The following is a 22,423-nucleotide window of genomic DNA, read 5'->3' on the forward strand; positions in this document are numbered from 1 at the left end:
TGTGATAAAGCACTTCTATCATTGTCTAACCACTGATAACATCTCCAAGATTTTCTGAAAATAATTATAAATAAAGCTCTGAATCTTAAACTTGACAGATCTACCCCACGATCAAATGGTTTTGCTAACAGAGTTCATGTGGACTCATTTAATGTTGATCCTGATACCCTGAGAGGGTATTTTTAAGAAAATGATAACTTGGTACATCACACTTGCTAACTTTATTTATTTGCATGTGTGTGTATGCCTCCCTCCTGCTCGCTCTCTCTCTCTCCCTCCCTCTCTCTCCCCTCTGTGTGTGTGTGTGTATGTGTCTGTCTGTCTGTCTGTCTGTCTGTCTTTCTGTGTCTGTGTCTTTGTGTCTTTATCTTTTTTCCGCTCGTGCCCCCAGAGGATCTTTATAGTCCAGGCAGGTCTCAAATTAACTGCAGTCTTCTTAACTCAGCCTCCCAAGTGCTGAGATTACAGGCATAAGCCACTATGCCTGGCAGTCCCTATTATAGTGGTTATACCTTTCTTTTCTCTATAGATTTTTCTCTTAGCCTCTTCCACCTCCTGTAATTCATAATCTGTTTTTATCAGTTATTTAATGTCCTAGTGTTAAACACCACATTGAGCCTATTTACCTGTTTCTGTGAGGCACAGAGGCCAGCTCCCTGTGAGTTCAAGGCCAGCCTGGTCTACAATAGTGAGCTCCAGGCCAGCTGAGGCTACAGGGAGACCCTGTCTCAAAAAGACGCCCCCACCCAAAAAAAAGCAAAGCTTTGAACCCACCCAACCTTTGGTTGTTATTTGTTTATTTATTTTTATGTGATTTCCCCTTCCCCACCTCCTCCAAGTTAGTAGGTAATAAGCTGGTGCAAAACAGAAATTTTGTCTATTAATGGATGAATGTTTTGTGTCAATGCCTTTGGCATCTGAGGGTGTAAGCAATGAGCTAAATCAAGGCTCACAGTGAGAAGCACACAGGCATGATATGAGAAGTAGCAGCAGAGCACGCACTCATCCCTTCCTGATTCCTTGCAGCTCCAGTCAGTCTCAGTCATCTTACATTATCCGGAACCCACAGCAGAGGCGCATCAGCCAGTCTCAGCCTGTGAGGGGCAGAGATGAAGAGCAGGATGATATTGTCTCAGCAGACGTGGAAGAGGTATTTTTATTATTTTAAATGCGCTTTTATTTGGTGGGAAGAATAGCCACTGGAAATATATTAATATCTATACTACATATGTTCGCATCTAGCCTGTGGACTTTCTTATTCTCACTATTGGCTCTATATATATTCATATATATATATATATATGAATGAAAATAACTTCAGTAATCCTTGATTTATTGGATACCAGAAAATTGGACACATAAACTTTATTTTTACTTAAAACTTAAGAATAAAGGTATTCTCTGTGGAGAACACTTTATATGCCTCCAGTTTTCAGGTTCTATATATAAACAATAATCAACAAACTTTGGGACATGCTGGTAAGATTTTTGATACCAAATTGTCACTAGCAAATGGTTTTTAAAACTGCTTAGTATAAACTGACAATTCCTTGTAAGAGTTCTTTGCACTTTAGTTCACTAGTTCTGTGAAGGAACCCTGATAGAGGTATAAGTTTATTATACACTTTGAATTGTCTACAAATAAGAATCTGGATTTAGGTTGAGGTGGTGGAGGGTGTGGCTGGAGAAGAGGATCATCATGATGAACAGGAAGAACATGGTGAAGAAAATGCTGAGGCTGAGGGACAGCACGATGAGCACGACGAAGACGGTATGAAGGCTATTTATTCACTTGGAATAAATCAGGTGCCTTTAAAGAGAGAGTAGCCTCATTTGCTGTCTAGTTAAGCAAGTTGTTGCAGAATGCTTTGGCATTAAATAGCTGTTTCAGAATGTGGGCAGTAGGTCTATACATACATAAAATTATTACCCCTTCTCCGTTTTTTTCTTTTGGTTTAAGGAAGTTTTTTTGCTTGTTTGGTTGTTTGAGACAGGTCTCATGTATGCCAGGCTGACCTCAGAATCACTGTTTGGAGGAAGATGACCTTGAACTTATCATCTGCTTCTACCTACCAAGTGCTAGGATTATAGGTGTGATAACTATACTAGGTTTATTTGATGCCAGGATTAAATCTGGGCCTTTGTTGAGGCTAGGCAAGCACTCTACCTCTTGAATTACATCTCCAGCCCTGTCTTCTTTCTTTTTTAAAAAAAAAAAATTCATTCATTCATTGTGTGCATGTGTGTAAGTGCAAGCACGTCTGTGTCACATTTCTACTGTTACGGTCGCAGGATAACTCTGGGTATTTCCTTCCTGCCACCTTGTGAGATCTGGGGATTAAACTCAGATTTCAGGCCTGTACACAGGTGTTTCCCGCTGGGCCATCTTGCTGGCTTATCTAATCCCGTTTTTTGTTTTTGTTTTTGTTTTTTTCCTAAAAGACATTTAAATACTAAGATAATCAGCACTCCTAAGGCTAAGGCAGGAATACAGATTTATGGGCAGTCCGGGGCTACATCACAAGCCCTATCCCATTCCCCCATCCTGGGGGGCTAAGTAATCATGACTTATTTATGAAAAATAGCACTGTAGAGACATGGAAAACAAGTCATCCATAATCCCACCTAGATGTTAACAGCTTGGGGTTTTATATTCATTACTTTTATGCACTATCCTGTTCCCATGTACACTCTTCAAAGATTATATCATTTTTTATGACTATGCTTTTTCACTTTAAGATAACTAAACTTCAATAGTTAAATTATAATTTGATATATTTTGACTTGTGTTACTGTGAAATACAAAGAAATAAGTATTTAACTTCCCTTTTTTAAAGTAAAATAGAACAAGTAGACCCTATGGCAGTAGCCCAGACATTTTCCTGCAGGTCTCTTAAGACTGCAGGAGACATTGTATATTGTGTAAAAGTCCACTGTTACCAGAATTTACCCAAGACTGAGCAGTCAGTTCAGTGAGGAATAGCAATTACTCTGTTTTTATCTCCCTTACCAGTTTCCCTCTTAGTTCTCATCCTAGGATAGTTTGTTTTGACAGACCATATGTTGATGTATAGTTAATTTATGCTTCTTTTCCTTATTATTTAAATACTTTTCTAGGGAGTGACATGGAACTAGATTTGTTAGCAGCAGCTGAAACAGAAAGCGACAGTGAAAGTAACCACAGTAACCAAGACAATGCTAGTGGGCGCAGAAGCGTTGTTACTGCAGCAACTGCTGGCTCAGAAGCAGGTACGTTGCCTTATCTGAGAAGCTTCTTACATGTTCTGATTCTTTGTTTAAACATGAATCGGTTAATTGTGTGATAATGCCTATTAGGTATTTACAGCCTTTTTTATAATTTCATTACTTTTCTCTCTGACTTTTGCCAGCTTTTCTGTTTTTTAAGTAATAAATTTATTTTAAAGTTTATTAGTTCATTTCTAATTAAACTATTTTAATGGTGGCCTCTCAAGAGTATTGCATACAACCTAGCATTGTGTTTAGTATATTTTCCTGAACAAGGTGGTACATTGTAATTTTAATTAGCAATGCACTTACAGTGTTTTTGGTTTTAAAAATACACACTTTAGGAGCGAGCAGTGTTCCTGCCTTTTTTTCTGAAGATGATTCTCAGTCAAATGACTCAAGTGATTCTGATAGCAGTAGTAGTCAGAGTGACGACATAGAACAGGAGACCTTTATGCTTGATGAACCATTAGAAAGAACCACGAATAGCTCCCATGCAAATGGTGCCGCCCAGGCTCCCCGTTCCATGCAGTGGGCTGTTCGTAACACTCAGCATCAGCGCGCAGCCAGCACAGCCCCGTCCAGTACATCTACACCAGCAGGCAAGTCTGGAAACTCAAGTGTTACTCTTAGGAGCGCTTCAATAGTCTTTTTCTTTCTTTCTTTCTTTCTTTCTTTCTTTCTTTCTTTCTTTCTTTCTTTCTTTCTTTCTTTCTTTCTTAAGTTATGCATGTTCATTTAGAAAATAGAGTTATAAAATAGTTTCTTTTTTTGAATTTCAAGTATAAAAAAGACATTTGATTATATCACGGTTTCTTAATCTGCGTTATTGCTTCCTTGGGCTGAATAATTCTTTGTTGTACACGGTAGGATGTTAGAGCATCTATAGCCATGCCTGGTAGATATCAGTAGTGCCTCCTTAACCCCACTTAACTTCTCCACTTCCCCAGTTGTGCCAGACATTGCCACATGTTCCCTTTTGTGCGGGGATGAGGGAACACAAAATTACTCCTAGTTGATAACGTTATATTAATTCTTGCCCTCCTTAACACTCCCCTCCCCCAAATTAGTATAGCTGAAGAAAAGCTTTTGGCTCGTGTACCTCTTAGTAATTGCCGTTTAGATCGGTGTAAGCATATGTGGTGCCAGGGCAGCACAGTTAGCAACTGACAGTAGCTCATTGTAATTGTCCTTTTTCCTTATAGCAAGTTCTGCAGGTTTGATTTATATTGATCCTTCAAACTTACGCCGGAGTGGTACCATCAGTACAAGTGCTGCAGCTGCAGCAGCTGCTCTGGAAGCTAGCAATGCCAGCAGCTACTTAACATCTGCAAGCAGTTTAGCCAGGGCTTACAGCATTGTCATCAGACAAATCTCGGACCTGATGGGCCTTATCCCTAAGTATAATCACCTAGTGTACTCTCAGATTCCAGCAGCTGTGAAATTGACTTACCAAGATGCAGTAAACTTACAGGTATGGCACCATTGAAAAGTTACTCATTCAAATATTCTTTTGGCTATCAAGTTATGAAACTATAATGTGAATATTAATGCTTTAACGTTGACATGCTAGTACTTATCAGATTTAGCTTTATTTGGATAGTTTTGACTATTTTAGTTTGATCTTCATAGAACTATGTAGAAGAAAAGCTTATTCCCACGTGGAACTGGATGGTCAGTATTATGGATTCTACTGAAGCTCAATTACGTTATGGTTCTGCATTAGCATCTGCTGGTGATCCGGGGCATCCAAATCATCCTCTTCATGCCTCTCAGAATTCAGCACGAAGAGAGAGGATGACTGCGCGAGAAGAGGCTAGTTTAAGAACCCTTGAAGGCAGACGGTATGGAAATTCTTTGTATGTACTTGCCTGCTGAGAGAGTCATTTTACGCTAGGTTAGAACTTTTATATTGCCATTAACATTTGAGTTCAAGGTAAAGGAAGAAGTAAATGTCTTAATGGTGCTTATTTTTGGTGTGCAGTTGAAGCAAAATATAATTTAGTTATCCCAGTTATTTTTCAAAAAGTCAATTTGTGTCATAGGAATCTGGTACTAAAAACTAATTTTGAAGTTAGTAGCCCATGTCCTTGTTTCCTTATATCCGATTCCTCCCATGCCTCTCATTTATAAGGGGTGTGCTTGCCTCTGTGTATGTGTGTGTGCACACACACACTAAATATAAATGCATTTTGTACTCAGGAAGGGGAGCGTGCATAATTGCCGAAGCTGCTCTTTGATTTCTCAGCTCACATTTTCCTCCTTCCTTCTTCATCTTGAGTCATCATGTAAAAGTGTAGGTAGGTAGGTAGGTAGGTAGGTAGGTAGGTAGGTAGGTAGGTAGATAGATAGATAGATAGATAGATAGATAGATAGATAGATAAATTATGTAGTTTCTGTCAGTTATAAAGTAACAGCTTTTAGGACTAGGGATTAATCCAAACGTTGAACTCAAGAAGAATAGCTGTACTACCATACAGTGGAAGTACTTGGGTCTAAAGTCCAAGTCTGAAGATTTAGTTCTTATTCTGGTTTAGCTTCACCTACCTGCTTTTGGCAGAAAGAAAAACAAGAAAAGTTAAGGGTCTAAGTGACTACTTAGAAAACTTAAGACTGGAAGAGAGGTAATAGTTTTACTAAAGTAGAACACCAAAGTTAGGGGAGGAGGTAAGAAAAAACACCGAAATTACACAAATAATTTAGGGCCTTATTGAGAGACAGAGCAGGATTGGGTAGGATTTTTATGTTTGACTGATTCTAAACAACTACTAGGAAAATAAGAAAAATATAGGAATGGTGTGGACATACTTGCTTTTGAACGTTTGGGAATTTGGAAAATATGTGGTGGACTAGTTGGTAGTGATATCTGGACTAGAAAGATTTGTGAGGCAGCAGTTTTCCTCTCCCAAGAGTGCTACTCCACAAAGGACAAAAGTTTTTTATCTTTCTTAGGCTATAGTCAACTGTCCCAAAGAAGGTAGATTGTTTTTTTTTTAGAGACAGAGTCTCCTTGTTGCCCCAGCTGGCCTGGAACTCACTATGTAGACCAGGCTGAGCTTGAGCTCATAGAAGTCCACTTGGTCTCTGGCTCCTGAGTGCTGGGATTAAAGGTGTGGGCCATCACGCCCAGCTAAGAGCACAGATTCTAATAACAGTCTTGATTGGTGTTAGTGTTGTGCCTCCCCCATCATCACTGCTTTATAAATCACGTAGTACGTATATAATTTATTCATTTAAAGTGTACTCTTCATTGACTTATCACAATGTCAGAATATTTTCATCTCTTCAAGAATTTTTTGGGGGCAAGGTCTTACTATGCAGCCCTGGTTAACCTGGAACTCTATGTAGACCAATTCACAAATCCACCTGCCATTGCCTCTTGAATGCTAGAATTAAAGATACGCACCACCATGCCAGACTGTTTCAAGAACTCTTTTTTTGACCTCTTAGTAGTCATTCTGACGCTATTTTCTATCTATAGATTCTGGACATTTCATATTAAGTGGAATCAACATAATGTATAGTCTTTTAGGACTGGCTTTGGTTTTTCTGGTTCACCAATGTTTATCATGTATCAATAACTTAAAATCCCAATAGTTTATTGTATGGGTATACCACATTTAAAAATATTTAACTGTTCACTAGTTGGTAAGACATTTGGATAACTTCCTTTTCACTATTTATTGTACATAATTCTGGGTTTTATGTGGACATGTGCTTTCATTTGTCTGGGATATGTTACCTAGTTGTGGAATGATAACTGTCACTGCTTAACTGTTTGAGAAACTCCCAGGCTGTTTTCCAAAAAGAAAAATAACTGCTGAGCTGTCTCTTCAGGCCCCCTTTCACCTTCTTGGTGTACTTTAAAGTATAAAAGTTTATAATTTTGATAAGGTCCAGTTCATTTATATTTTCATTTGCCAATTGTGCCTTTTGTCAGTTTGCTTTTTGAGATATGGTTTGTAGCGGGCTGGCCTGGAACTTCTTGTATAGCCCAGGCTGGCCTCCCCATCCTTTAGCCTCCCGTATCTCAAATGCTGGAATCCTAGGTATGAGCCACCATGTTCAGTGTTTAATGTCATTCTTAGACAGGGGTTCTCAAAGTGATTTCTAGAATATCATTGCCAACCTTACCTGGGATCTTGTTAAAAATGCAGATTCAAACCTGTTAAAATTGTGGTAGCAGGACCCTGAAGTGGAGGGCTATAAACCATAATTAGTGGTATTTCTAAAACAGCCCACAGGCTTCATGAGTATTTATAAATAGTCTCATTTCTTAATTTTACATATTTATGATTTATCTGTATTTTTAAAAACATTTTCATTTCCTTTTATTCTTGTAGACGTGCCACGTTGCTTAGTGCCCGTCAAGGAATGATGTCTGCTCGAGGAGACTTCCTCAATTATGCTCTTTCTCTAATGAGATCTCATAATGATGAACATTCTGATGTTCTTCCAGTTTTGGATGTTTGCTCATTGAAGCATGTGGCATATGTTTTCCAAGCACTTATATATTGGATTAAAGCAATGAATCAACAGACAACATTGGACACTCCTCAACTGGAACGCAAAAGGTATATCCATATTTTCTTTGAGCTTAGCTTAAGAACCACTGATGGTTGCTCTAACAGTTTGGAGTAAGGAAAGCAGCATTGTGAAAGAGCAAAGATAGTTTATGTGAAAAAATGGGCTTGACTTCTGTCCAAACTTCTTTGCCACGACTTCTCACTTTAAAGTGGGAAACCTAAGTCTCCAATTAAACCTAATAGTTGAAATAATTTGGCCTAAGTATTTGTCATATTAGAGTTTGTGTGAACATTCACTATTCAGTGGTTTTTGCTTCTATTGAGCCCATTTTGTTACCATAATGCATTAGGCAGATCACGTCACCATTTCTTACTATCTGAAACTGTGTAGTATTATTAGATAATTAGATACCGGGGCTAGTGAGATGACTAAGCAGGTAAAGGCCGTTGCCTCCCAGCTTGACCACCTGAGTTCTTTCCCTGGGTAGGAGAAGAGAACCAACTCCCACAAGTTGTCCTCTCACCTCCACACACATGCTTTAGCATGTGTACTCATGTGCACACGTACATACATACATAACATAAATACTGCAATTGTAACTTAAAGAATAAATAAGTTACATATCGGAGTAGATTTCCAATGTTTTTTTGACTTTCAGTTCCCCTATCTCTGCTTTTGTTCACATCATACAAATACTTCATTTAATATAACTCACTTTGGTTTTTTCAAGGACACGAGAACTTTTGGAGCTGGGTATTGATAATGAAGATTCAGAACATGAAAATGATGATGACACCAATCAAAGTTAGTGCACAGAAAGTCTGCTAGTCTACTGCAAGAAATGGCTGCCTCAGTCTTTCCTTCCAGGCTTTTAAACATCATTATTTTCTGTCTGGGTGGGAATTTCTCTTTTCTTCTCTGTGTCCCATTTCTTACCCTTTCTGTCATTTTCCTTACACAACTTTGCATGGCACATTTCTTTTGGTTTTTTTTTTTTTAATTATTACTATTTTTTTTTTATATGTCCTCTGCAAGAACAGTGTTTTTAACCGCTGAGCCATCTCTCCAGCCCCTACACATTTCTTAATTAAAGCTAAAGTAAATGTTAGAAATTTCCAACAAACTGTGTTCTTTCCTTCTTTAGCACCATTTTATCTTTGTTTTATGTTTACCATTACTTTTGAAAAGTAAAATAAGTACTACATTAAAAAGCTTTAGGAAGGAAGCCTTTGTTAATATTGATGCACAGTAGATTTAAGAAAATGAAAATAATTCTTGAGTATAGAAACTCTAATAGTTAATGCAAACTAAAGAATTTTCTTCTAAAATTTTAAGACCTCAAAATTTGAGGATCTTTTAAAGCCAACTTTTAGTTTTCCATTATTTCACTTGGGAGTTAAAGATTTTTAAAATAGAGTTGAAAAATCCAGTTTCCTGTTTCTTGATCTCAACTAATACTTTTATTTAGCTTAGGGAGAGAGAGCTGGCATGTTTTTTTGTTTGTTTGTTTTGTTTTGTTTTGTGTTTAAGGAGCCCAGCCATAATTCACTTTCCACAGCATACCAAGCACTGCCAAAGTTTTCTTCCTTCTAAGAGAGTTGGAGCTAGTGTTCTGACTTACTGTTGTATACATAAGTTGCCCAGATAGCTCCTTGTTCATCTTAGAATGGAAAGCAAATGTTCAGATTTCAGTTTCTAGTTGTCTCCTCTTGGAGTCACCAGTGAGTTGAATATTGAATGAGCTCAGGAAAGTATTTGTGCCTTGACTTGATTCTCTAGATCTAAGAGAGTACATGAAGCCCTGTGTGGTGGCACACGCCTTTAGTCCCAGCACTTGGGAGGCAGAGGCAGGTGGATCTCTGAGTTCAAGGCCAGCCTAATCTACATAGTGAGTTCCAGGCCAGCTGGGGCTACAGGAAGACCCTGTCTAAAAAAGACCAAAAAAACAAAACAAAGCAAAAGGGTGGGGGGCATGAGAATAATCTATTCAATATTAAAATAGAACAGTATTTGTTGCTGCTTTTATTTTTCAATTTTTATTGTAAGTTTTTATATATAAAACTTACTGTTATAACCATATATATTTTAAATTGTCACTTTAAAAGACATCAAAAGTTTGGAATACTAATGTGTGCATGTGTGACTGGGTCTGGGAATCAAGCCCAGGGTCTTACACATGCTATGTGAGAGCTCTACCATTGATCTATATCCTCAACCCTTGACTTGCTTTTGAGTACACTAACATTTTATAAGAGACACCAAGAATTTTTAATTGAATAGATGAATAGTCTATTACCCTTCCTTAATTATTAAACTTTTTTTTTAATGTTTAGGTGCTACTTTGAATGATAAGGATGATGACTCTCTTCCTGCAGAAACTGGCCAAAATCATCCATTTTTCCGACGTTCAGACTCCATGACGTTCCTTGGGTGTATACCCCCAAACCCATTTGAAGTGCCTCTGGCTGAAGCCATCCCCTTGGCTGATCAGCCACATTTATTGCAGGTGAACTAAACAGGTCAATTGTTCTTTTCTAATTGTCTTTTAAGTCTTCATTCTAACTATGTCTATTAAAATTTCAGCCAAATGCTAGAAAGGAAGATCTTTTTGGCCGTCCAAGTCAGGGTCTTTATTCTTCATCTGCCAGTAGTGGGAAATGTTTAGTAGAAGTTACAATGGACAGAAACTGCCTTGAGGTAAGATAGTAAAAATCTGTGTACTATAAATAAGGTAGCATTAATAACAACACCTTAGTAATTCTGTATCTTGGATACTGTCTTAATCTTTGTAACCATGTTGAATAGGCAGCATTTGAGTAAGAAATTAAAGCTTAGGGGCTGGAGAGATGGCTTAGCGGTTAAGAGCACTGACTGCTCTTGCAGAGGACCCAGGTTTGATTCCCAGCACCCACATGGCGGGTACGAACCATCCTTAACTCCAGTTCCAGGGGAATCCAAAGCCCTCTTTTGACCTCCGCAGCATTGCACAACATGAGTGCTCTCAAATACATGCAGGCAATACACTCATACGCATAAGAAAAAAAAGTAAAATATTTTTTAAAAAAGAAATTAAAGCTTAAAGAGATTGTAAATAAATTTCATGTGGGAATGTCAGTTACCATAAATGATCACATAGCAGATTTCATTTTCAGTCATACATCAGATTTGAGAACTAAAATTACTACTGCTTGCGGGCGAGGTGGTGCACGCCTTTAATCCCAGCACTCGAGGCAGAGGCAGGTGGATCTCTGTGAGTTCAAGGCCAGCCTGGTCTACATAGCAAGTTCCAGGACAGCTGGGGCTACAGGGAGACCCTGTCTCAAAAAACAACAACAACAACAAAAAAATTACTGCTGCTTCATCTAAAAAAGTGTATCATGTTAAAAAGAAATACAGTTGAATAGAGTAGGTCGAAAACAAATCCTCTTTTCCTTTCTTAATGTGTAATTTTTAAATGTAAAAATGCATAGGTTCTTCCAACTAAAATGTCTTATGCTGCCAATCTAAAAAATGTAATGAACATGCAAAATCGACAAAAGAAAGAAGGGGAAGAACAGCCTGTGCTGGCTGAAGAAGCTGAGAGTTCAAAGCCAGGGCCATCTGCTCATGATCTTGCCGCACAATTGAAAAGCAGTTTATTAGCAGAAATAGGGCTCACTGAAAGTGAAGGGCCACCGCTGACATCCTTCAGGTATGTGCTGAATGCAGGCAGTGTGCCTATGTTGGTTTTCTTTGAAGATGAATTTTTATTTAGTAGCTTCACATTTTGTAAATTTGTTTATGATAAAATAAATGTTACTGTTTTATGATTTCCTAGTCTATCATCAGATAATTAAATATTTTAATGAGTTAATGAATGAGTTTTCTGGATTTTATTTAATTTATATTCTTTTCACTTTATTGAATTTTGAAGATGGTATTTTTTTATGTTTAACATTTATGACTTAAAAGCATATAACCATGTCAAATTGCCAATTACAGACTTGTTACCCGCAGCTTAGCTAAGGGAAACATGTAAATAACTAGAAAGAGTAGACTTTTCTAGGTTTATAACTTGTACTTAATTTGGGCTCATTTGCCTTGCTCACAAATGGTAATTCTTTGTCAGAGGTAGGTTTTTGTTTGCTTAAATAATAATTTACTAAGGCTGGGTATCTGTGCATGCCTTTGAGCCCAGTACTCAGGAGACAGGCAGGCAGATCACTGTGACTTGGAGGCCAGACTGATCTATATAGTGAATGCCACAGCTGTATAGTGAGACTGTCAACAATGACAACAACAAAAAATGAAGAATTTACTAGTGTATACTGTGGCTCAGTGTAACTAATCACCAAATGATATATTCTCTGTTTGCTTAGAAGTTAATGAGCTAGTTAATGACATAAGATATGCTTAGAAGGAGTTAACCAGAGAATGAACAAGAGGGACTGTATGTGTATGGACATTGTCTGACAAGCACATAGGGTAAGAGATAATTGTATGCTGTGCTCAAGCGGCCTAGACTTCATAGAGGTAATAGAGGTGATGTGACTGAGTTGAGATAGTTAGCTTGTATTGAACATGGAAGTTGGAAGACCAGGTAGAAATCCTTAGTATTCCAGCTAGTGAGGAAAAAGGACTTGAGATAGCAAATTGGTTTTAGGGACAGAAAGGAAATCATGTCAGGTTAAAGGAAGATGGACCTCATAACTCTGGAGGAGCAGAAAGATTTAAAAAATGTGCTTCAAGGCTGCACAGTAGGGAAATAGTGCTAATGGCAAAGAAATCGAGGAAGTAGTGCTGTCTTGAGGCATATTAAGTTTTATCCATGTTGAACTTGAATTGAGTACCATTGATATCATAAATGGACTCTGAGGAGAAGGAAGTAAAATGAAAATTGAATATAGAAGGCACCCTGAATATATGTATACATATGCATACAGTATTGGAACAAGAAGCTATAGAACATTTTCTTATTAAAGAGGATATGGTTTGAAATACTTTAGTTGTCATACTGTGAAAAGGCCAAGTAAGTTACTGTTACTAACCCAAGAGTTTATGAATTGGGGAAATTGACTAAATTGTTCCCCCTTTCTATTTAAATTTCAAACAGGCCACAGTGTAGTTTCATGGGAATGGTTATTTCCCACGACATGCTGCTGGGACGTTGGCGCCTTTCTTTAGAACTGTTTGGCAGAGTATTCATGGAAGATGTTGGAGCAGAACCTGGATCAGTATGTATTTTGTACACTTTAAATTCTGTTTTGCCCGATAAGAGCATGTTTCAGAAAATAATCTTGTTATGCTTTTTTTTTTTCAAAGATTCTTACTGAATTGGGTGGTTTTGAGGTAAAAGAATCAAAGTTCCGTAGAGAAATGGAAAAACTGAGAAACCAGCAGTCAAGAGATTTATCACTAGAGGTAAAGGTATTTGGATTTTCTCACTATATCTGGTCTGCCATTTACACAAGTTTTAATGTTTTTTATTTATTATCTTCATTTTATGTGTATGAGTGTTTTGCCTACATGTAAAGTGTACCTCTGTCATGCAATGCCCATGGAGAACAGAAATGGGCTTCAGATCCCCTGGAACTGGAGTTATGGACAGTTGTTAGCTGCCATGTGGGTGCTAGGAATCGAGCCCAGGTCCTCTGTGAGAGCAGTCCGTGCTCTTAATCACTGAGCCAACTCTTCAGCTCTTACAGAAGTTTTAAAGCATGAAGACTAATAATAAATCCTGCTTAGAGATAATGTACTTAATTTATAATTAAATGATCACAAAATTGAGAATAGTTTTTGTTTGTTTGTTTTTATTTTTTCCTCTAGTACTTGATTCCCTAGCATCCTTTTAAAATAACCAAAAATTTCTTTAAAAACTTTTGGACTGGGAATAGATCTCAGTTGGTAAGGTTCTTGTAATGCAAACATGAGGACCTCAGTTCAGGTCTCCAGGACCCACTTAACAAAGCCAAATGTGTTGACGGTGCCTTTAGCACTAGGGAGGGGGAGACAGGATTCTTGACACTCCCTGGCTGGCTAATTTTGCCAAATCTATGAGAGACTCTGTCTCAGAAAATAAGGTAGCGAGGGATAGTGGAAGTCACCTATGTCAGCCTCTGGTTTGCACACATGTATGCATGAGCAAGCACACTTGTACACATGTGTGCACAGATACAGGGACATGTACACAACACACACAGGTTTCATTATACATGAACTCAAACACCTTTGATGTATTTAATTCCTTTCAGACTATTCTTACTGAGGCTTAATTTAATTTGTTCTCTGGCTAGTTTTGTGGCATTTTATTTCTTCAGGCCTATAACACGATCAATAGTCTTATTGCTTTGTCCAGTGTACGTCATGTGCACTTTCTGCCACAGGCCTTAAATCAGTCATTTCTTTAAGAAATTGTGTTATGAGGTTTAAAAATGGGCTCTGGTATTATATATTTTACTGCGTTGATCATCATTTCCTGCCTTAAAAAAAGTTTCCATGAATTCATGCTGATACTGTCTATTCAGTCAGATTCAAGGCACTTTTATCTTCTTCACCTTTTAGATTTTTTTTTTTTTTTTTAAGTGTTTTTGAGGCAGGTTCTCCCTGTAGCCCCACCTGGCCTGGAACTCACTTTGTAGACCAGGCTGGCCTTGAACTCATAGAGACCTGCCTACCTCTGCCTCCCAAGTGCTGGGATTAAAGGTGTGCACCAACATGCACTGTGCCCAGCTAGACCTTAGATCTATGTCCCTTTTCTTCCTAACTGCATATATAACTTCTCACCAGTGATAGATTACTTGCTTTTCTCTACTTTCTTTGTTCCATGACATCTTATAGCACTCTTAAACAGTATAACATTAATACTACTACCTTTTTTTGTTTGCTTGTTTTTAAAGATAGCTGGCTTAAACTTTTGGCACTCCTCCGATCTCAACTTCACAAGTGTTGGAAGTATAGGCATAAGCCTAAAATGACAGTGTAGTTTGATAGTAGTTTATAGCTATAGAACTTGTTTATGATCGTATCTTTACATGATTTGCATTCAGTTCATGACTGTGTATCTTTGTGTGTGATGGAATCTGCAGCTTATTTTCTGCAACTTGTCACTTTTTTCACGCATGGCTTGTGTTTTTTCACACTTCAGCAGGGTTTTCTGTCACTGAGGAATTTGTGTTTGCCACTAGTGACATAGGATCATGATTTGAGGCCCACTGGGCTGTAGAACAATAAAAGTTCAAGTCAGCCTGGACAAAGAACTTATGTCAAAAGAAAAGAAAAAGAGCACATGCCTCTAATCCCAGCACTTAAGAGGCAGAGGCAGGCGGATCTCTGAAATTGAGACCAGCCTGATCTACATAGTGAGTTCCAGGCCAGGTGGGCTACAGGGAGACCCTATCTCAAAAAAAGAGAATAAAAAGGATCTTTTTGGAACTGTAGAGATGGCTCATAGGTTAAGTGCACAGGTTGTTTTTGAAGAGGACCTAGGCTTGGTTTCCAACTCCTGTATGGTGGCTAATAGTCACGCAGGACTCCAATTGCAAGGGATCCAATGGCCTCTGTGGGCATTATATGTGTATGGTATACTTATATACATGCAGGCAAATAAGATAAATTTAAAAATTTTTATTTTTTAAAAGAGAAAGTTTATATATATTTGATCCTTTTGTAATTTATTCTGGTACATCCGAAATAAATGGGATTATTTTTTCCAGTAGATCTTTCAAAGAGACTATTCGAATTAAATTCCACTGGCCACATTTAATGCAGGACAGTCTTCTTTGCTTTGGAATGTTACATATTTAAAGTATATAAGCTTCTGAGACCTCAGATTACTTTGTAATATTAACACTTTCAAGGGAAAGTGAAATTCTACTCTTAAGCTTTATGTAGAAAAATTCGAAGTGGTTCTAGTTCTGATTTACTTTTGCTTGTTTAATAGGTTGATCGGGATCGAGATCTTCTCATTCAGCAGACTATGAGGCAGCTTAACAATCATTTTGGCAGAAGATGTGCTACTACACCTATGGCCGTCCACAGAGTTAAAGTCACTTTTAAGGATGAACCAGGAGAGGGCAGTGGTGTAGCACGAAGTTTTTATACAGCCATCGCACAAGCATTTTTATCAAATGAAAAATTGCCAAATCTAGATTGTATCCAAAATGCCAATAAAGGTACCCATACAAGTGAGTACTACAGATAGCAATCATCATGATAATTAATTTTTATTGCTCATTACAACAGTGATAATCATAATTGTATATTTCTATAAGGGTAGAACTCTATACATTTGCATATTTTATGTTTTATTATTTTTATTTTATGTATATGAGCGTATTGCCTGCATGTTTGTAAGTGCACCATGTCATGCAGTGCCTGAGGAGGTCAGAAGAGGGCATTGGATCCCTTGGAACTGGAGTTAACAGATGGTTGTTAGCTGCTATATGGGTGCTGGGAATCAAACCCAGGGCCTCTGGAAGAACAACAGTACTCTTAACCACTGAGCCATCTCTCCAACCTCATATTTGCATTTTTATATAATTTTATTTTGGATTATTATTTAATCTTGACTAAATTATTCTAATTGACAAATTAGTTGTTTGCTTTTTACTGCAAGTTTTATTTTGATAGATGTTTGTGATTATACTAGTTTTTCATCTTGATTACTTGTTTGGGTTGACAGGTTATAAGATAACTAATAATGTAGAAATTCAGTGAGGGAGTTTGAATATTTCTTCCACCCGTGTATAATTAGTAGATATTTGAAAAGAAGTTGCTGTTCTCCACATAAGCTATTCTAAGAGTGATTCACAAATTTGCTCTGGTCCCAAATGAGAGACAGAGCTTGCAGCCAAGTATAAAATGACTATCCACTAAGCTTACTATTTCAGTAGGTTTTTCCCCTTTCCCTTTAAAGTAGGACTTACTGACATCCTGCGGAAATGCAAGCTCATTACCTCTTTGAGAACCAGCATTTTGGGATTGAAACTCTTAACCTAATTCCCAATTAGTTAATTAAGAAATTTGTGAAAATCACAAAAGCTTTAGGAGATGATAAGTGATGATGCATGTCATGTAGGGCCAGAAGATTGTCAGTCTTGTAAGTGAATGGATGTAGTAATTCAGAGAGAGGGACTTTATAGAGATTATTAAGAAAATCTTGAATTTTATCTAGGCTATATCCAGATCTCAATGTTCTATAAACTACCACCATGGAGGCGGAATAAGCTGTAGGAAAGATAGGATGAAAAAATGAGGAGAGTTCCCCAGCTTCTGATGATCACTCTTACTATGAAACTTCCTATAGTCTTATAAAAATAGATTAGCAGATATTAATGAGGAGACCTAGGCAATCCTTATATTTTAGAAATACCTTTTATTGAACACTGTTAAGAAACCATACTCAGGGGTAGGCAAGATGGCTCAGCATAAAAACACTTGCCACCAAACCTGATGACCTGAGTTTTGATCTCTGAGATCCACATGGTTGAAGGAGAGAATACTCCTGCGAATTGTCCTCTTGCCTCCACACACACTGTGGCATGTGCATGCCCCTCAGCCCCCACAAATAACTAAGTGAATGTAATTTTTTAAAAAGAAAAAGAAAGTAGTCAGGCCTGGACTTAGGAATTTGAAAATGTTAATAGCTAATATTCTGGTGGCCTATATAATGTTCAGTGCCAAAATCTTGGAAAAGGCATTTAATTGACTTGGGTCATATAAGAAATATCAGCATTATGGGGCTGGAGAGATAGCTCAGCAGTTAAGAAATACTGACTGCTCTTGCAGAGGACCCGGGTTCAATTCCCAGCACCCACATGGTGGCTATGAACTGTCCTTGACTCCAGTTCCAGGGAAATTCGAAGCCCTCTTCTGACCTCCGTGGCATTGCATGACACAGGTACACTCACATACATGTAGGCAATACACTCATATACATAAAATGACAATAATAAATAAAATATTTTTAAAAAGAAAAATACCAGCATTATTTATAATGAAAGTTGCATATTTATAGTTTTGACATGACGAGAGGAAATATTTCTGTTTATATGTATGAGTGTTATGCCTGCATGTGTATAAATTCATCCGCATCATGCAGTGCCTGCGGAGGACAAAAGTCGGCGTCAGATCCCCTGGAACTGGAGTTACAGATGGTTGTTATCCTCCATGAGGGGGCTGGGATTCAAACCTGGGTACCCTGCAAGAGTAGCCCGTGCTCTTAACGTCTGAGCCATCTCTCCTGCCTGGGAAAATACATTTTAGCAATATAGTAAAATGAACTTGTGTGCTGTCCCATGTACATTCTGTACAAACATGGACAGCTTCAAAACCAAAGACAGAGTCTATGGAGATGGTTTAGTAAGAGTGCTTGATGAAAGCGAGAGAATCTGAGTTCAAATTCTCAACATCCATGTTAAAAATCTGGGCATGGATGCTCATGTCTATGATCCCAGTGTTGCAGGATGAAGACATGTGGGTCCTCAGGAGCTCACTGGTCAGCCAGCTTAGCCAAAATGGCTAGCTTTAGATTCAGTGAGAGAACCTGGATCAGAAGTAAGGTGTGGAAAGCTCAAGAGGAAGACTCCCAATATCCTCTCACCTCTACAGATATGTGCTCCTTGGCACACAGACAGAAAAACACACAAACTAAAGGAAGAGAAGGAGGGAGAAAGGTACTGATAGCACAGACACTAAGGAGAATGACATTGAACTGTCATGCTTTCTTTTGTTTGACTCATGTCTTTGCATTTACTGAAATTTAAAGATAGTCATAGTTTACTAAAGTTTATTTTAGTAAGCTATGTTTCACCTACCTTTTCTTCTAGGTCTAATGCAGAGGTTAAGGAACCGAGGAGAGAGAGATCGGGAAAGAGAGCGAGAGAGAGAAATGAGGAGGAGCAGTGGCTTGCGAGCAGGGTCTCGGAGAGACCGGGATAGGTATGGTGAATGGTGTTTAAACTGAGTACCAGGGTTTTGGACAGGTGGAATGAGGACTTGTAAATCAAAGAATCTTTAATTATGGATGAAATATAAGGCTTAATATTTGGACCTATGTTTGGTAACTCAGAATAGTCTAGCCAACTGTTACTATTTAAATGTTCTGCTTTAACAGGCAATTGAAATTATATTACCTTTTTAGTTATCCACTGAAGTTCTGAATTATTTGACATTGTATCGTTCATTCTTAAAAATCTTAATTGTGGCAAACTATGTTAATTTTTAATTTTTCTCTTGTTGGAATGCTTTGTATTTTATTTTTTCCCCAAATTTCCAGGAATTATGAATAGTCTCTTGGATTCTGGTAAAGTCCTGCTCCTATAGAATCAATTTATAAATTAAAAATCAATTTTCAGTGACAAAGTCTAGATAATCTCATTTCTCAAACATCATGTATTAAGACATTGTACCATCCTGGTAAACAGTCTACAGGTTTTGGTTTTCTAATTTTCATCTAGTTGTGCAGATATTTTTATTTTGTAATCAAAGGAAATGGAGTCATGAAAGCTTTCTTCCTTTTACAGAGACTTCAGAAGACAGCTTTCCATTGACACCCGGCCCTTCAGACCTGCCTCTGAGGGGAATCCTAGTGATGACCCTGATCCACTGCCGGCACATCGTCAGGCACTTGGAGAGAGGCTTTATCCCCGTGTACAAGCAATGCAACCTGTAAGTACTGTGCACTTACCTGCCAGTTAGCTAGCTGTATTTTTTTTTTCTTTTGAATGAAAATGGCTCTTTAGAAAAAAAAAATTATTTTTATTTTTTGTATATGAGTGCATTGCCTGCATGTGTGTAAGTGCACCCATGTCATGTAATGCTCGCGGAGGTCAGAAGAGGGCATCGGGTCCCCTGTTAGCTGCCATGTGGATGCTGGGAATCGAACCTGGGTTCTCTGCAAGAACAGTCAATGCTTGCCATCTCTCTAGCCCCTGTCACATCACTCTTTTAAAACATTGATTTTTTTTTCTTTTTTTTTTCTTTTTCTGTAGCCAAGAATAATATAACAGAAAAGCAATTCTTTTTGTTGTAGTAAGTCAGCCTTAAAGAATAGGCACCTTTCTTTCTCTTTTTTCCTACCTTAAATGAAAGAGAATGTATCTGGCTCTTTATTGAAGAAAAAGTAAAGGCTTGTCATATAAATACTATAGCCCAAATGACTATGATAGTGCATGGTCTATTCATTCCCTGTCAGAATTGTTTATAATTAAGCTTCCAATTTCATAAAACACTTCACTAGTTCAGAAGAAATTTTGTTATTCAAGCTTCTTATATTTTTTTCTTTAGCTTGCTACTTGATTGTAGCTTTTGACAAGCAGTTAGGCAAGTAACCTTTTGTTCATCATTTATAGGCATTTGCAAGTAAAATCACAGGCATGCTGTTGGAATTGTCCCCAGCGCAGCTGCTTCTCCTTCTAGCAAGTGAAGATTCTTTGAGAGCAAGAGTAGATGAGGCCATGGAGCTCATTATTGCGCATGGACGGTAATGTACACATTTGGGACAGCGATTCAGTTTAAATACTAGATCTGTGTGCCACATGTTCTAAAAGTTACACCATAAAGTACAACGGTTCCTTCAGATGTTTTGATTTTTAAACTGGTGACTTAAAATTCATAAATGCAGTATCCAAACAGTTCATATTTATAAAAGGTACTTGGTATTTAGAATTTTTTGTTGTTTTGTTTACAAGACAGGACTGGCCTTCAACTCCTGACTTCCTGCCTCAGACTTGTGAATGCTGGGACTTAAAAAACCACTGTGCCTGACTTAGACATGTTTTGTTCTTCGTTAGAATAACCTTAGCAAGAGGCCACTTAAGGATCTTGGGATAAATCTACCTTCTTGCCTTAAGTGTGGAATTTCTTTTAGGCTTACGGATACATCTTAAAAGTTGTTGCAAATTTTGTGTTTCTCTGTAAAAATATTTATTTGAATATAAAATTGAAAATGATTACATAGACCCTTCTTTCAAAGTGACTAGTAAAAGTGACATTAGGAATATATGCCATTCTTACTTTATGGCTTCCATCTGGGGCTTACTCTTTATAGCTAGTTTGGAACTTTAAAGTGTAGATTATTCTAAATGAAAATTTCTGTGATGCTGAGAGCCAACAGTACCACCACTGTGATATACCCCAAACATTAGGTTAAAAATTTCTATTATTTCTTCCTAATCATGATTTTGAATGGGAATGAGGTTAGGTATAGTTTGAGAGGTGTAGTAGAAGCAGTAGACTGAGAACTGGAGCTAAACAGTCACTTCAGAGCCTCTGAATGATCCAAGCCAAGACTGTTGATGTATTGACCATTTGTTCTTTGCTATTATTACTAGTACTCTTCTCTGAACTTTTTAGAATTTGTTTATTGTTTTTATTCTTCTGCCTTATCTCTGCTGCTCTCACGACACTGATAGAACTTCACCCATTATACAGAAAGTTGAAGTGAATATGCCTTTTTTTTTTTTTTTTTTTTTTTTTCGGTCTTTTTGAGATAGGGCCTTCCCAGCTGTCCTGGAACTCACTATGTAGACCAGTCTGGCCTTGAACTCACAGAGATCCGCTTGCCTCTGCCTCCCAAGTGCTGAGATTAAAAGCATGTACCACTATGCCCGGCTATGAATATGCATTTTTATAGAACTTTTTGCAAACATAAGCATTGCTAATTTAGTACTTCCTATTGAGCACAACTAACATAATATTTAATAGCTTTCATTTGGCTTTATGGAGTGAATAGTATATTAGTAGTATTAGTATTCTAGAATTATTAATTATACTAGAGAATTTGGTTCCTGTTGGAATTGTTTCCTGAGCATTTGTCTGCCTTTTCCACATTGTTGCTTTGTGCTAAAGTGTATATATTTTGGCTTGTATCAGGGGAATCTTTAGCCATATCTTGAATCATATGTTTAGCAGCTAGTGTGGTTTTGTTTGGTTGACTTTTTTGATTTTTGGTGTTTTTTTCTCAGCAGTGTAGCACCTGAACTGGCCTTGTTTTATAGTAATGGGCTCTCAAGTGCTAGGATTAGAAATATGTCCTGCAGTTCCCAGCTAGTGGGTTTTTTAAATATGTGGTATATATTAATAGACACTTTTCCCACTAAATCCTAGGCATTTCAATTATCTGGAATGTGAAAGGTTTTTGTTTGTTTTTAGGGAAAATGGAGCTGATAGTATCTTGGACCTTGGATTATTAGATTCCTCAGAAAAGGTACAGGTAAGGTGTGTGTGTGTGTGTGTGTGTGTGTGTGTGTGTGTGTGTGAGAGAGAGAGAGAGAGAGAGAGAGACAGAGAGACAGAGAGAATAAATACTTAGAAAAATTAAGGGAGGAGGAAAGGAGGACTTAGCTGTCTTTATAAATAAAATGCATGATTGCCATACCTAAAGAGAAACAAAGATAAGATACATGGTTGTAATATACATAATCAAATAAGAAAATTGGTTTGCTTAGTGATCACTGTAACCCTAGTCACTGGCTATTTCTGCTTGAGTGTAGACTGAAGCTTTAGTTTGGAAGTAGTGAACTGAATGGCAGAGGAAATGGAGAAACTTAGGACCTATTCCTTAGAAATTGTTCCTCAAGGACGTAGCTAGTGCCAAAGATACAGAGAAAGCACAGTGTATTATGGGATAGCAATAAGGGAGCCTTTTGAGGCATATGATGTTTTGTTGCTT

At 37.7% G+C, this 22,423-nt stretch overlaps 1 protein-coding gene across 3 annotated transcripts in view; it reads left to right on the forward strand.

The window, feature by feature from the left end:
* Ubr5 (ubiquitin protein ligase E3 component n-recognin 5) overlaps positions 1–22,423 on the forward strand; it is a 132,532-nt gene that overhangs the window by 97,870 nt on the left and 12,239 nt on the right. For 2 of the 3 annotated variants that reach the window (XM_008855085.2, XM_008855087.3), the window contains exons 35-52: positions 1,027–1,150; positions 1,660–1,771; positions 3,118–3,249; positions 3,591–3,848; positions 4,452–4,720; positions 4,879–5,090; positions 7,590–7,820; positions 8,504–8,577; positions 10,107–10,279; positions 10,357–10,470; positions 11,244–11,464; positions 12,866–12,986; positions 13,075–13,173; positions 15,692–15,935; positions 18,579–18,690; positions 19,275–19,419; positions 20,103–20,233; positions 21,904–21,964. In XM_008855085.2, coding sequence (XP_008853307.1) covers positions 1,027–1,150; positions 1,660–1,771; positions 3,118–3,249; positions 3,591–3,848; positions 4,452–4,720; positions 4,879–5,090; positions 7,590–7,820; positions 8,504–8,577; positions 10,107–10,279; positions 10,357–10,470; positions 11,244–11,464; positions 12,866–12,986; positions 13,075–13,173; positions 15,692–15,935; positions 18,579–18,690; positions 19,275–19,419; positions 20,103–20,233; positions 21,904–21,964 — 2,833 coding nt within the window. The remainder of the gene's footprint in view (positions 1–1,026; positions 1,151–1,659; positions 1,772–3,117; positions 3,250–3,590; positions 3,849–4,451; positions 4,721–4,878; positions 5,091–7,589; positions 7,821–8,503; positions 8,578–10,106; positions 10,280–10,356; positions 10,471–11,243; positions 11,465–12,865; positions 12,987–13,074; positions 13,174–15,691; positions 15,936–18,578; positions 18,691–19,274; positions 19,420–20,102; positions 20,234–21,903; positions 21,965–22,423) is intronic. The other variant, XM_008855086.3, reaches the window with a different exon arrangement.

Source organism: Nannospalax galili, unplaced genomic scaffold, assembly GCF_000622305.1.
Source record: "Nannospalax galili isolate Female #2095 unplaced genomic scaffold, S.galili_v1.0 scaffold687, whole genome shotgun sequence".
Classification (NCBI taxonomy): Eukaryota; Metazoa; Chordata; class Mammalia; order Rodentia; family Spalacidae; genus Nannospalax; species Nannospalax galili.